At 40.0% G+C, this 13,804-nt stretch overlaps 1 protein-coding gene across 3 annotated transcripts in view; it reads left to right on the top strand.

Annotated features, from left to right (window-relative positions):
* The first annotated feature begins 8,764 nt into the window (after window positions 1–8,764).
* The window catches only part of DMXL1 (Dmx like 1), a 75,262-nt gene continuing 70,222 nt past the window's right edge, over window positions 8,765–13,804 (top strand). For all 3 annotated transcript variants that reach the window (XM_062604416.1, XM_062604415.1, XM_062604417.1), the window contains exon 1: window positions 8,765–8,938. In XM_062604416.1, the coding sequence (XP_062460400.1) occupies window positions 8,852–8,938 (87 nt within the window). In that variant the 5' untranslated portion in view covers window positions 8,765–8,851. The remainder of the gene's footprint in view (window positions 8,939–13,804) is intronic.

The raw sequence follows: 13,804 nt of genomic DNA, 5'->3' as shown, positions 1-13,804 counted from the left end.
GTCAATTCTTAGAACAGGAAGTATCTTGTGAAACAAAGGGCTGTGAGCTTTTGGTTGAATCAGCTTGCAATGAAATAATTAAAAATTCATATCTTCTCATATTTCAAGTAATCATTGCTGATTGCTGTGCATTCTGAAAACATAGCAAGTAGCATGCATTAGTGATGATTCATAATCTCTTTCTTTCTCTCACACAAAAACCCATACATACGGACACACACATATGCACACACAGACTTCCAAAAAGCTAAAGAGGACTGTTTAATGTTTAATGTTTAGATGGAAGTCAGGAGCAGGAAACAATTCCTGTATTGAACTACCAGTTTTAGGCTTTTGAGTGCTGATTATGTATTTATTTAGTTATTTGGCTATTTTCCTCTCTGGATGGGTATATTTAAACACAGAATCTAATTTTAGATTATATCTGATTACTATCAATCTTATTTCTCTCTCCTCCTGAGGCAAGGCTGGGTCTATTTTTATTTAGGGAGAAGACAGAGTAAGCTGAAAAAGCAAACACAGAATACATATTATGCTTTTCTATTGCCTTGCAGTTATATTTGCTACCTGCTTCCTTGCAAAGTCCCCCAGAAAAAGTAGGAAAAAAATACTCAGTGTGAAGTTCTAACAAAAATTCTGTGTAGTCATTGGTATCGATTAAAGCACTGCAGTTTATTTATCAGTGACACTGTGTAACAGTAGCCTTTGCAATGGAAGTTAAGCAGTTAACATAAGACACTGGAACTGCAGAAGACAAGTTTATTTCTTTTCACCCAAAACATATTTAAGGGCATCATCTCTACAACACAGCTGACAGTCTACCCCAACCAGTTGCAATTTTTTATATGCAAGCTAACTGTATTTATTGAATAAAGCTTTGCACAGCTGTTTTTTATTTGCCCTGTTGGAATTTTAATACCTGTGTGGTTCAAGTAGGTTTTGTGGTTTTAAATCATTGCCAGATTACCTGGCAAAGTAAATGGCTTACAAAAAAAATATATCCCTAACCTGGAAGAAAAGACTGAAACAGCCTTGCCTAGATCTGAGACTGTATTTACAAAGCAATTTAGTGCATCAAAGCAGAGCAGGACCTCAGCTTCTTAATGGCTGTTACTTCATTTCTCTCTTACATTCTCTTCAGCTTGGTTCCTTCTGTGGTGGATGCTTCTGGTACAACAGGATCCCTTCTGTTCACAAACACATGAAAAAAAAAATCCTATTATTTGTCTGTAGGGGTAAAACAACACTGTGGAAAATGCAGCTTCTAGGTTTCACACATGCCCTGCCTCACACAGTATTTCTGCATTCTTGATCAAGTGCCACAGCACTATTTCAGTGCAAGCAATAAACAGTAATAACCAAGGCCTAGGCAAATAAAATATTGCCAGCATCCTTCTCACACACCATCCATACACGACAGGAAAACACTCCCTGCTGCCTTCCCTGCATAACCTGCCACACAGGCAGCTGTCTCTGCTGCTGGCATCTGCCCCAGTATACATCACAGCGTATTTCCCCCCCTTTCAGTGACACTGCTGCCTGCTCCACCAAACAGCTATTGATGTGTGATTATCAGCTACACCAAATAGCCCTTTATCTTATCAAAACACCTGAGATAATTCTCTGCCACATTACATTTAAATGTACTTTTGCAGTTCCACCTGCTAACAGGAGCTAGGACCAACAGGGAAATCCTGCTGTTGCCTGTGCCAGCTCTCATCTGTGAAATCAAGTGTTTTATAGAGCAAAAATATTTCCTGAAGTGTCTCTGCAATGCAATATTAAAATTCACGTAAAAACAAATAATGTGCTACAAGAAGAATTATACTTCACATGGTTCTGCAATCATACTTTCATTGTAGCACTTTGGGGTATTGAGCACCCTTAATTTTCACTAGAAACTTATTGAGTATGACAGAATTAAGGCTTAAATACTTTCAAAAGCTTCTGGTATCATTCAGTTGTTCAGGAAGGGATTATCAGGCAGGTATTAAAACTGCTGCAGGCAGTAGCAAAGTGATAAATATTGACTCAGCAGTAAATAAAATCAGTCCATTGAGGTGGAGTGTACCGTATGTGCTGGAGGAAAAGTCACAATAAAGCATTATTGCTCTTCAGCAGATTAAACAGTTTACATCACAAAACCACATGTTGGTTCAGGAAAGGCACAGACTCCATAAAACAGAGTGAAACTTCATACATCAAAATTTAAACAAGTAAATTGCATGTTCTTTTTTTTTTTTAATACAGTCAAGAAGTTATTTTATAGCTGCAAAACAGATGAAGCCTACTACTGATGAACAACCCACCACCCTTCACTGTGTCTTAAAATGTGATTTGTAAATTTTAGACCCTGCCCACAGCTATGTTAAAAAATTGTTACAATTTGTTATTTATAAAATGGATTTCAATACCATTCTCTCCTATACAAACACAAACATTTTATTATCAGTTAAAAAAAAAGAAAAACAAAAAACAAACAAACAAACAAAAAAAACAAAAAAAAGACTACATACAGGTGATCAAGTGATAAGAAAGCGAGTTTAACAACTCTTTTTCAAGCCTCATTAAGTGTGGCTATTTCCACTCAAAATAAGTAACTGCAACTCCATTTTCTGCTCAGCATAAAACAATCAATTGTGCATCCACCACCATCTGAAATGTTAATTAGTCTGAGCACCTTTTGGTTTTGTGTTTCTCCAGAGCTATACCATTAAATGGTAGAAGGAATCTGCAGTAACAGAGATGAACTCTCCTGCATTTGGTTGCTCTTGCTTTCTCTTCTCTATTTCAGGGGAAAAAACAGTGTAAAGAAGGTAATGTTAATATTAAACAAGTGAGTATGCCCAACAAGTCAGGCACCCTGTATATGTGTGTATGAATGCCTGAGCAGAGGAACATGGCTCCATTATTAAAATGCAGCAAGCAGAAAGAGAAACAACTCGTGAGCTTTCACTGTATACATTTAAAACTTCTGTCAAAAGAACAAAAAGCGAGACTACTTCACAAAGTGTCTGTGAGATAAGAGAGGGTGTATGCATTTGAGGGGAAAATGGTTTATATTGTAGTTATACTGCAACAGGAGAGAACAAAAGGCTGCTGTCTTTTGAATTATTCTTTCCCAGTACATAAATAGCCATCCATTTAAACCTGTGTACAGATACAAGGTTATAACCAGTCCTTTGTCACAAGCTCACACCACCCTTCTATGAGGTTAAAACCTAAGCAGAAAGAACCTGAAGAGGTTGAAAAAATAGCACAAAGTCATTTCCTTTTTTTTAGGCTAGCCGTTGAGAATCTTAAGCCATTTTAGTTGCCTAAATATAAACATCTGTACGTAATAGGTTTGTAGAGATATGCTGATACTGAACTTAAAAACATGTAGGTCCAAATACTTCATATGAACATAAAAGGAACAGTAAAGTTACTGCACTATAACTTAGTTAATTTTGGTAGGGACAACTATAAAGGGTGTCACTATTTTAAGTATGACATAAACATACATGAAATTTCAAAATGTATAATGGAATATTTTTTATTAGAATAGACTGGCAGTAGGAATAGAATATTTGTTACATGAATGTGAAAAGCATTTATTTGCATATCATTTAACATTTCACAATAAACTAAAAAAAGAAATATTTGATATTATACTCAATCTGAAATCAACAGTAACTCAGAAAAGAACAGATGTACTTAACAATTCAGGGTTTACATAAAAAGGACAAATATATTCTGGTAAATTGTACTGCATAATACATATTTCAGTAGTCTTTCATGTGAATTACAAGTAACAGACTATAGATAAGCAGCCTAATCAGAGTTCAGCACCAGCAGGTGATCCATCAGAGTAACTTCTCCAAGGCCAGATGGAGAGTCCCAGGTATACACAAAGAACCAACCAACTAAAAGGGCATCTTTTCATGGATGGAGAAAGCCTGGCTCAGTCATTTCCAGGATACTGACTATTGCACCATGTCATGAAAAGTGCGCTGTGCACATTTGAATATTGACCAATGCATCTGGAATTTGGCACTGTTTAGCATTTGCAGTAAGACAGGACTCCCACATGCCATGCCATCACTCTCAACCACGTGCCCCGGAGTTCACCAGTGGGTATTTTGCACATCAGCTCCATGCCAAAGCAGCCTGCCTGGCTCTCACAGCCACACAGGATGGGGAAGTGATGGGAGACCTGTGAGAAACCTCCCCAGGGCCACTCCGCTGCTCCTGCTTGAGAGATAAAGTCGTGCTCAGGATCCTTAGCTGTCAGTGATCAGAGAGTATTTTATAAACACACAGGGAAGGAGTGGACAGTTAATGTATTATCCAGCAGCCCTTTCATGATTTTCTTCAAAAGTAGCTTTAATCTTGTCCTGTGAAATGAATGTAGAAGCTTGTTAATTGTTAACTTGCTTTTTAATTTGCAAGTCTGAAGCATTTACTAATGGTTGGCTTTTACCTTGGAAACAACCACTGAAGATACTCAGAGCTTAAAAAATGGAGCTATTGCTAAAAGCCACAGAAACAATGAATTGAATAAAACAAAACATTTTACTAATCTTTTATAAGAAGTGATACCAGTCAGCCTCTATCTCCTTCACTGAGTAAAAAGTTGTATCAGATCACTAAAGTGAAAAAGAATGTACTGCACCTACATATTAAGAGATGTGACAGCAACATGAGCTGTTACAAAATGTCTTTCACCAAATGAGAACAGTACAAAAAAGGAAGCAAATAATCAGTCTAACCTGCAGGCTACAGATACAAAACAAGGGGTACTGAAGACATGAAGACATGAAGCAAGGTTGTTTTGCAAAGAAAGGTTTCACAAAGTGCTCACCTGTTTAGGACCATACTGCTAACTGTCAGTGTTTATGTACTTATTCATTTCATGTTTTCCCAAGATGCCACATTGTGTTTTGACTCTTTTTACACCGATAAATTTATAAAAGCTCAAGACAAGAATCAAGTACTTCATGTGACTCCCAGTGTGGGCAGCAGGGGAAATCCAGATCCTGGGGAGATCAGTAAGGGGTTTTTGTCTTGACATTACAACGGTCAGACTTTTGCCCTAGGTATTCACAAACCAAAGACACCCTGTAGAAAGATCAAGGGCAACAAAGAGAGGTGGAACAGTTGTTCCTACCTGCAGTGTGTTGTTCTCATAGGAAGCAAGTTAAAATGTAATGAATTCCATACTGTAAATCATTTCAGAGGGGAAAAAAAAAAGTCTGCTACCTGCCTACAGCCTGTTATTAAGAAATCAGGGAAGCAAGCAACGTTTCCTAGCTCTGTAGACAAACACTAAACATGCCACTTAAAATGCCAGCTTCTTTCAAAGCTGCCTGTATATCACTCACATAAGCAAGCTCACTGCTGTTAATGAGTGACTCATGGAGGTTTATTGTACAGAAAGAACGCAAAGTTGTGCAAGTGAAATAATTTGAAAACATACATCATTTTTCTACTGCATTGCACTGGCTAATATGGATTTGCTTCACAGAGGTGCAATTTTGAATTTAGAAGGGACTTGTGAATGTGATGTAAAATTCTCACTTGGACTTTCCTCAAACATCATTAGGGAAATACAAGCAGGATTTTCTAATGAAAAATGCCTATGTATATAGTTGATATTGCTTTTTTTTGAGCATCAAAGGCCACATTGTTACTGGAAAAGTAATACTTTGGTCAATAACCAAACATCAGTGGATCATTCCCTTCGAAGCCCTTCTTATGTGTGCACAAATGCTGACATTCTGGCAGACTCAGAAGAGCCACAATCACTCCACGTTAAAATATTGGGAAGTGATAGTCTTTCCTGTCTTCTGCTATTCTGATATCTAGAATATTTTGATTAGTGCTCCTTCAAAAAAACAAAGGCAAAGACTGAGCAAGCATGTTCAGCATCAGTTGTGAATGACTGGAGTCTGCAGCCTGTGAGAAGAATTACAGCTCCTGAAAGACTAAAGAAAGAAGATTTACTGAGGTTAGGGGCAAAACAACAGAAAGGAGCTTGTGACGGTATTCTGTAATCCTGTAGGACAAACTCAGTGCTTTTTGTGGTTATTTTTAGATATTTCCAACTGAAAAGCGAGATGAAGGGCTTTTTGTAAAAAAAGCAATTTATGGAGAAGGTGGTAAAACATGCAAAATGAACAAAAAGCACAGGAAACAACTTCATGGTGGTTATCAGCTTTCTGAGACTTTTTTTTTTTTCTTCTACCTTTCAATAACTGTCAAGTTTTGAAATTCTGAGCAAAACCAACCTCTGTGTTTTTGTCAACAAGGCAATTTTTAAATAAACCTTTGAATGTACTGAATAATTTTTTTTTTAAATGCCTGCAGTATGTAATTGCACAGATCAGAGCTGAAATTTGTCCGTTTCCAACTGTATATTCACTTTGATGTCATAATAAAACATACAGTTCATAACTTGTATGCAGCTAAATTCACAGATGTCACAAGAGAAGCAGGAAGGGGCACCAGACTGAAGGATGTCTGCCCAAGTCCCACTTCTGTGGCTGCCCTTGCCATCCCCCAGGCTCAGAAGTGGAAGAGGCACAGCAGAAATATCAGGAATCAGCAGTGAGGAGTGAGACCTCCTACACTACAGCTTACTGCTGGCAGCAAATGTGGGAAGAAGGTAGTGTCTCAGCCCCATGGGGATGGGGGCCAGGATATGGATACATGTGGCTGGCATGTCATTACATAGGCTGTCACTCTAAAAGGTGATGTCCTTTCAAACATATTCAACTGAATAGTCACAAAGACCAAATCCAGTTAGCAGGGAAATGGGAAGTTCCATATTTTCTTAACAAACCAGCATATTAGGGTGCGTCAGTTGTAAATGTATCATATTGTGTTCTAATTAGATAAAGAATAGAATGAAGTTATCAATAAAACTCTTCCTTTCATTCTTTTACTTGGTGTCCTGAGTTTCCCCTTCTTTCTGAATTCCCCACCTCCTTCAGACTGGGGTCTGTGATTGCTGTCTACTGTTACCCTGCTATTTCCTGTGTGCTTTACACCTGGAGTGAATAAGACTTGAAGAAACAATATGGTTCTGCAGGATCTCTAATCTTTTCTGCCCAATGCATTCTGGAGCAATTCTCTGTGGGAAGGAGTATCAGCTGGCTGCAACCAAAGCTGCAGCAGTTCACAGCCTGAGCCCAGGAGTAGGTGGCTGTGCTGAAAGTCACAAATAAAGGCCTCTTGCTGTTTTCAGTCTTAATTTGTGTTCTTTCCTAGAACCTAATGAAAATAATTTTTAACTTAAAAATCCCCTAAGGTTGTTTTATGAGATTCTGCAGCTGGCAGAAGAATAAGATCACTTATCAGTGATCAGCACTCCCGGCAAGGGTAAGAGCACTGTTCATTGATAAGATAGTTTGAGAAGCTTTTTAATCCTTTTCAAAACAAAAGCAATTAGGGTGGTAGGAGTTTATAACCAGACATTGAAGGAATGTCTACACAGAGTGCCAAATCCGATGGATTTTCTCACATCAGAAGGTTTTAGAAAATAGGAGAAATCTTTATTTCCTTTGCATGAATTACTGCAGCAACCAGTGCTTTTCAATCTGCTTTTCAAAGCATGTGAGGCTTGTATTCACGAAAATAATGTGAGCCATCACACCCAAAAGGGTATGAGGTTGACCTTGCTTACACAGGACTGGCTAAGTAACACAGGAAGAAGAGGCATTTCCATGTACAGATACATGGTATCACCTTATAAATACTGTGGGATGTGATACAGAAAGTTATGCCTATACATCATGAAATTATTTTGATTTTGTGTTATTTCTCTGAACAGCTGGTGGGCAGAAAGAAGCTCTAATATCCAATATCTGGATAATGTAAAAATGCAAATGGATGTAGGAGCTGTAATTTACAATGGAAAACACAAGTAACGCTGAAGTCTGCATAAGAAACTGATGGAAAACTAAAAACTAATTACAGTGTGAAAATTCGTAACAAGTTATAATGTGCTTTCAGTGTAGCTGTGCTTTCTTGCAACTAGGAGACGCCTCAATCTTTCAGTACTTTTACAGGTGAAGAGCTATGTAAATGGCAAGGTGCCCTGAGAGGGTGGAGCTGAAAACCCTCCTGCATCAGGACATGCAGGGTTCTCTGCTGCGGCACTCGCGCCCAACTTGACTTTATGTCTTGACCTTTGATGTTGTTGGAACAAACCAGCCTCCATTAATCCTACTCTTAAATTGTGTGTAAAGCAACACCCATCCTAGATGGCTCTCACTTCCTTTTTCCTCATGTCGTGAGGAAGGTCAAAAACCCGTCTGCCTACAGCTGATCTGGTGTCCCAGGAAAATGTCCTCTTCGTTTCCCAAGTCTTGGAGAACCACATTTCCGTTTGCCAGACACTTCCTCCTGTCACGTCCTGTGGACAGTCGGGGGCTGAGTCCCTCCACCTGTGAAGTAACGCGAGTTAGAAGGGGCCATGTTCGGGAACGTTGTCTCTTGCAAGGACTACCCACTCGGTTCCTACTTCAGCGGGATGGAGCGGCCGGCTGGACACGTTTGGCGTCCCCCTCTGTCAGATCAATTCAGCTCAGCTCAGCTCATGCTCGGCTAGGCCCGGCCCGGCCCGGCCCGGGGTCAGCCACGCCACTCCCGTCGCCGTGAGCGCGAGGTGGCACCTTGCGGGGCAAGCTTAACAGGAAAGACACACTCCTCACTGCGGCCCACACCGGGCCCAACGAGCGCCCCCCGCTCCCGGCCTCCGCAGACATGCGCGAGCAGGCCACGCCCCCCGGGCTGCGCGGCCGCCGCCTCCTCGGCGCCCGAGGGACTAATCAAGGCTGAGCGGCGGGGGCCGGGGCGGCCTCTTGCCATGAACCTGCATCAGGTGCTGACGGGGGCTGTGAACCCTGGCGACTACTGCTTCTCGGTGGGCAGCTTGCATGATCAGCCCTTCACGGTGAGTCCCCCCCGCAGGGACGCGGCGCTGAAAGCGGCTGCGTCAGGCGTGGCGGCTGCAGCCGGCCCCAGTGGAGCGTGGCGGCTCGGCTCCGGTACGGTCGCCGGGCGGTAGCGGCAGTGCCCGCCGCTGCGGGAGCGCTTCCCTGCGGCACACCTCCCCGGAGCTTGCTTGGGGCCGCGTACAACTTTGCTGAGCGCGGCGGTGAGGGCCGTGCCGTGCCGTGCCGCGCCGTGCGGGGCGGCCTCGCTGCCTGGGCAGCGGTGAGAGGCGCGGGCCGGGCCCGGCTGTGCCGTGCCGCGCCGCTCCGAGGTTCTTGCGAACACGGGAACATGGTGGCTGTGATAAAAGATTACATAAACGCAGCCGGTAGGGGCGGCTGCTGCTGCAGAGGGGAGTTTCAGGGCTCGCTTTCTGCAGGAGAGGTAACTGGTGTCCTGCCTGCGGCTAGCTGAAGGAGAGCTTGAAATACGTGTGTTACTCAGTGTTACGGGTTTAAAACCCATTTCTGAACTCCCTGCTGATAGTTACGTTTAAGAGAGAAGAAGCTCCGCAGTATTTAGTAAGGCTAAAACCTTTTATTAGTGTTTGGTTTTCTCCCTTTCGCTGTTGTTTTGTAAACAGACTTCTGTTGTGTTTTTCTCCCCATCCTCCCCTGAAATATACCTTTCTTGCCATCCTTTTTGGTCTGTAGAGGGATGAAATAAGGAACAGTGACTATTTTTTACCTTACCTTTTCTGGTCGCCCCTAATTACAGCGTAGTGTGTTTCGAGCTTGTTTGTGGAACGATAGAATGCAGGAGTTAAACTTCTATTTTGCTGTTCCATCTGTTGTACGTAGCTAAAATCAGGTGTCTACCTGCAGCTTCGCTCTGCGGCAGCGGCGCAGTGTCGATGCTGGAAGGTGGGATACAGTCTGAGTTCACAGCGCAGCTGCTTCCCAGGAGTTAGGCTGCTTCTGCAGCGGCCGTTTGCCTACAGCCTCGTTCGGCAACGTGCTTGCTTCCGACAGTGAATTGTATGCATAACTTCGTGTTGGAGGGTTTCTTAAACTGCAGCAATTGATTCTTCCGACTTCAGCTGTGCAAAACTTTATGATTTTACGTATTCAGAAATCTTAAAGGCCCACCAGTGGTGGGAAACCATTTGGCATGAGAAAAGGAGGTTTGCTTTAATGAAGTGCTAGTAAACTTTAAAGCTATATACTTGTAAGTTTTCTACTTTGATATAATTCTGTTTTGAGGGAAATAGTTTGAGTTACTAATGTCACTGAAGGGCTTTCTGCCTCTTATGGCCTAACTTACTCAGAGTGTTAGGGCTCCCCAATGGATAAGAAGAGTAAGAATCTCACTTTGAGGAGAGGGATTGGAGTGCAGTTTTCAGTAACTGTTTCTGTGGTCTCTGTCTTGCAAGATGACATAAATAGACGTAAATGCAGTAACAATATTTCCTATAGACACATTCATCTTCCTTTGTTTTGTCCTTTTTTCCCAGGATGGGGATTTAAAACTTCTGACAGGAATATCCTCAACAGCTTCAGATTTGGGTTGGATTTTTTGCCTTTTTTTTTTTTCCTTTGTTTTTATTTGGTTGGTTTGGGTTGTTTGTTTTTTTTGTTGTTGTTGCTGTTGCTGTTACTCATTTTACAGTGCCATATTGAGCTCATGAAATTGCTTAGAGGATTAAGAAATGAAGGTGCTAAAGGCAATTTCTGCCTTTTTGGAAAGAAATGGTGGTCTTAACCCTTAGAAAATTCAATAAGAAAAAAGGTCAATTGTTTTCCCATATCTCAAGTCATGAATAAGCATTAATAAGTGTAAATACTGTTGGATGATATGTTACAAATGGAAGAAAAAAAAACCCAAACCATGTTTCACTAAACTTCTATGCTTCCATTTTTTGTGGCTGAGAACTCATAGGAGTTGATATTTCAGGGTTATGTACTGTACAGGTGGGGTGAGTTATCTTTGTGTGACAAGAGAACTTGCTCTTTAATACCTTGTTAAGTTTTTTTTTTTTTTCTTTTGGCTACAGTATGCTTCAGAATATTATCTGATATGCTGTATTGAATATTTAAGATGAAAAGTTTTAAATGTTAGATGTTTAAGCTATAATCAACAGATTTTTCTCCTAAACTCAGAAAAATTGGAAGCAAAACTAGTAAAAAATGCATGTACCCACTAAATTGCATGCACTTTTTTGAATACATGCTGTTTTAAGATGGTATTTGAGATACTTGCGCTAGTGGTATGCAGGTTTGTTGTTCTGGCCTTCTTTTTTTAGGATGTGAAGTGTCAAGTGGAGCATGAGCTTCATTGGAGAGAACACTGATAAAAAGAGTGTTTGACGTGTGTTTTATTTATATATAGAAGAAGGCTCATGCGCATCAAGATATCACAAGAAGCATTCCTGTTTATCTGCTGACAGCAGGTGGTAATAACGTGTGGTACACTGAATGAGAACTCGGCCCTCAGAAATCAGGATTCAGATGTTTGTTAAATCTGTATGCTTCTCCTGAAAGTTTGTTGTTCCATTTACTCTGTGCTTGTCAGCAGTGGAATACATCCTTTACTTTAATTTTGGGTGCTTTTTTCCAGGTCTGAAATATTTGAGTTTAATGGAGGTCATCATGTAGGATACTGCTGTAGTCGTTATTAATGAAGCTGTATTCAAGTTACTGGGTAACGAGCACTGTTACCATTTTTGTGATTGCCTGGTTTTGTTCATTTTTGCTTGTTCATTTCTGCTTCTGCAAGATTTAATTTATTTCTTTTTTCTGCCCCAAGTATCAGAAGAGGGGGGAAAACAAATCACTGTGAGCAACTGCACAAGCACAAGGCCAAAGAGTGGTAATGGAAATCACAAAAGAGCAATGGTTTGCAGGGATAAAAATTAGGGACAGAAAGATAAATTGTATGGTTTATTTGAATTCAGTCAGAATCTTTTCTGGACAGATTTCCTGTGTGTGTGATTATTCTCATCCTGGACTTGAGACATGCTTTGTAAGATTGATGAAGCTATGAGCTCCAAATGCTGAGTTGAAAAGTACTTGTAAAACATGTTTTGGATAATTTGGTCAAGATCACACCAAATTTTCCAAAGGAATTAAGTTGTGATATAAAGATTTCCAGCTTTCTATTTTTTTTTTAAATGAAAGTGTATTCTGTTTCTCAGTAAAATTGTTAGCTGTCTGTCTAGAAAGCACTTATCATGGAGTTCTAAATACAAAGAAAATGTTAACTGTAGTGAACAAAATTAACTGGTCATAAGAGACTCAAGAAGTTACACTGTGTTGTGATTGTCATTTAGAGAAGGGAAGGAAACCTTCTAGCTAACTTTTATTTTTATTTTTTTCCCTCCATATTCCAGTTAACCTATTCTGAACTTAAAAACCTAATTCATTTCTTAACAGCATTTATCTAAAAAAACTAAATCCAAAAAAGCCCTCTTTGCACTTCAATGAAAAGTGGAGTTTCTGTGAGACTTGATTTTACGTGCATGGCCTATGAATTTGCCACTTATAGAAGTACATTAGTTCAAGTACTTTTGATAGATAAGAAAGTTTGGTTGTAGGTCATTTTCTGGTGTGTTTTTTTATTTTGTTGTTTTTTTTTTTTATTTTGTTGTCGTCCGTCCCCCCCCAGCATGATGGAAGATTTAAATTTAATCTTCGTAATGAAAGATTTTTAAAAATAAGATATTTAAGTACAATACGTATATCAAAGCTTACACTAACCTAATAATGGGGGTGGAGGTGAGACCATGCTAAAAAGATTAGTGCAAATTTGTATCTGCACAGGTGAGACTTTTTTTTTGGTGGTGGGTTGTTTGTTTGTTTTTGAACTAGGGTAATTCAGATGTGGCTCGTGGTGACTATCTTTTTTGATTTTGACCATTCTGTGCAAAGGAATAAAATACAGATGATACTGCAGTATCACCTGCTTGATAGATTTATTTGCCTTTAAATTTCATCTTCACTTTTCTTAAGAATGACCTTTGTTGTAAATTTTTCTTAAAAGCGGAAGGAATGAGAAGAAGGGGAAAAATAGGAGAAGTGAGACACAAGGAAGTACTTTTCTCCCACCTGTGCCTATTTTTATTGCATATAACCAGTATTTAGTCATCACAGACTGAGAATGTATTATGTGTATGCGCTCAGTGCAGCAGCAGAAACAGGTACCTTATGTAATTAATAACAATGATTTTTTTTCTGGTTTTCTAGTATTAAGTTTTTTGTTCCTATGCAATGCTTCTCCTTGGAATAACTTGCTTTGTTTTTGTGGTGTTTGTTTTTTTTTTTGTGTGTGTGGTGTTTTGTTTGGTTTTGTTTTTTTTGTTTTTGTTTTTCAATGGGAAATGACTGTTTTCTGAAGATATGATCATAGTTTAGGCTGGAAGGGACCCTCAAAGGTCATTTAGCCCAGCCCCCCTGCAATGAGTAGGGACATTAAATGTTTCTTGATAGAATCTTTTTAGTTGGTCAATTTGGTTGTGAGCTGTGGCATCCTGACCTTTGGGACTTGCTTCATTTCATTTGCAAGGGACATAAGAACCCTTGAGAGCCATCAGCCATAAAAATGGCATTGATGTGGCTTGAGAATTACCTTTGATACAGTAACAAAATCAACTGCAGAACAAAAGAAGCAAACGATTGTGGGTCATTATATTGGAAAGCTTCCAGCATAGCTATAGCAGGGAGAGAGAGCACTCCAAATAAATTCCCGTGGGCTGCTGTGTGGTCCCTTAGTCTGTTTCTGCCAGGAGGTTCTGATTTACCTTGACCTCAGCACAGCATTCTAGGTTGGCTTTTTAGTCTGTATGTTCATCCCATATATGTTTGCATGTACTACTATATATATTACTTTA

This window comes from Pezoporus occidentalis, unplaced genomic scaffold, assembly GCF_034315485.1.
Source record: "Pezoporus occidentalis ecotype Australia unplaced genomic scaffold, CSIRO_AGI_Poc_V1 ctg86, whole genome shotgun sequence".
NCBI lineage: Eukaryota > Metazoa > Chordata > Aves > Psittaciformes > Psittacidae > Pezoporus > Pezoporus occidentalis.
The sequence above is the reverse complement of the archived record's forward strand: the minus strand, read 5'-3'. Positions and strand labels throughout refer to the sequence as shown.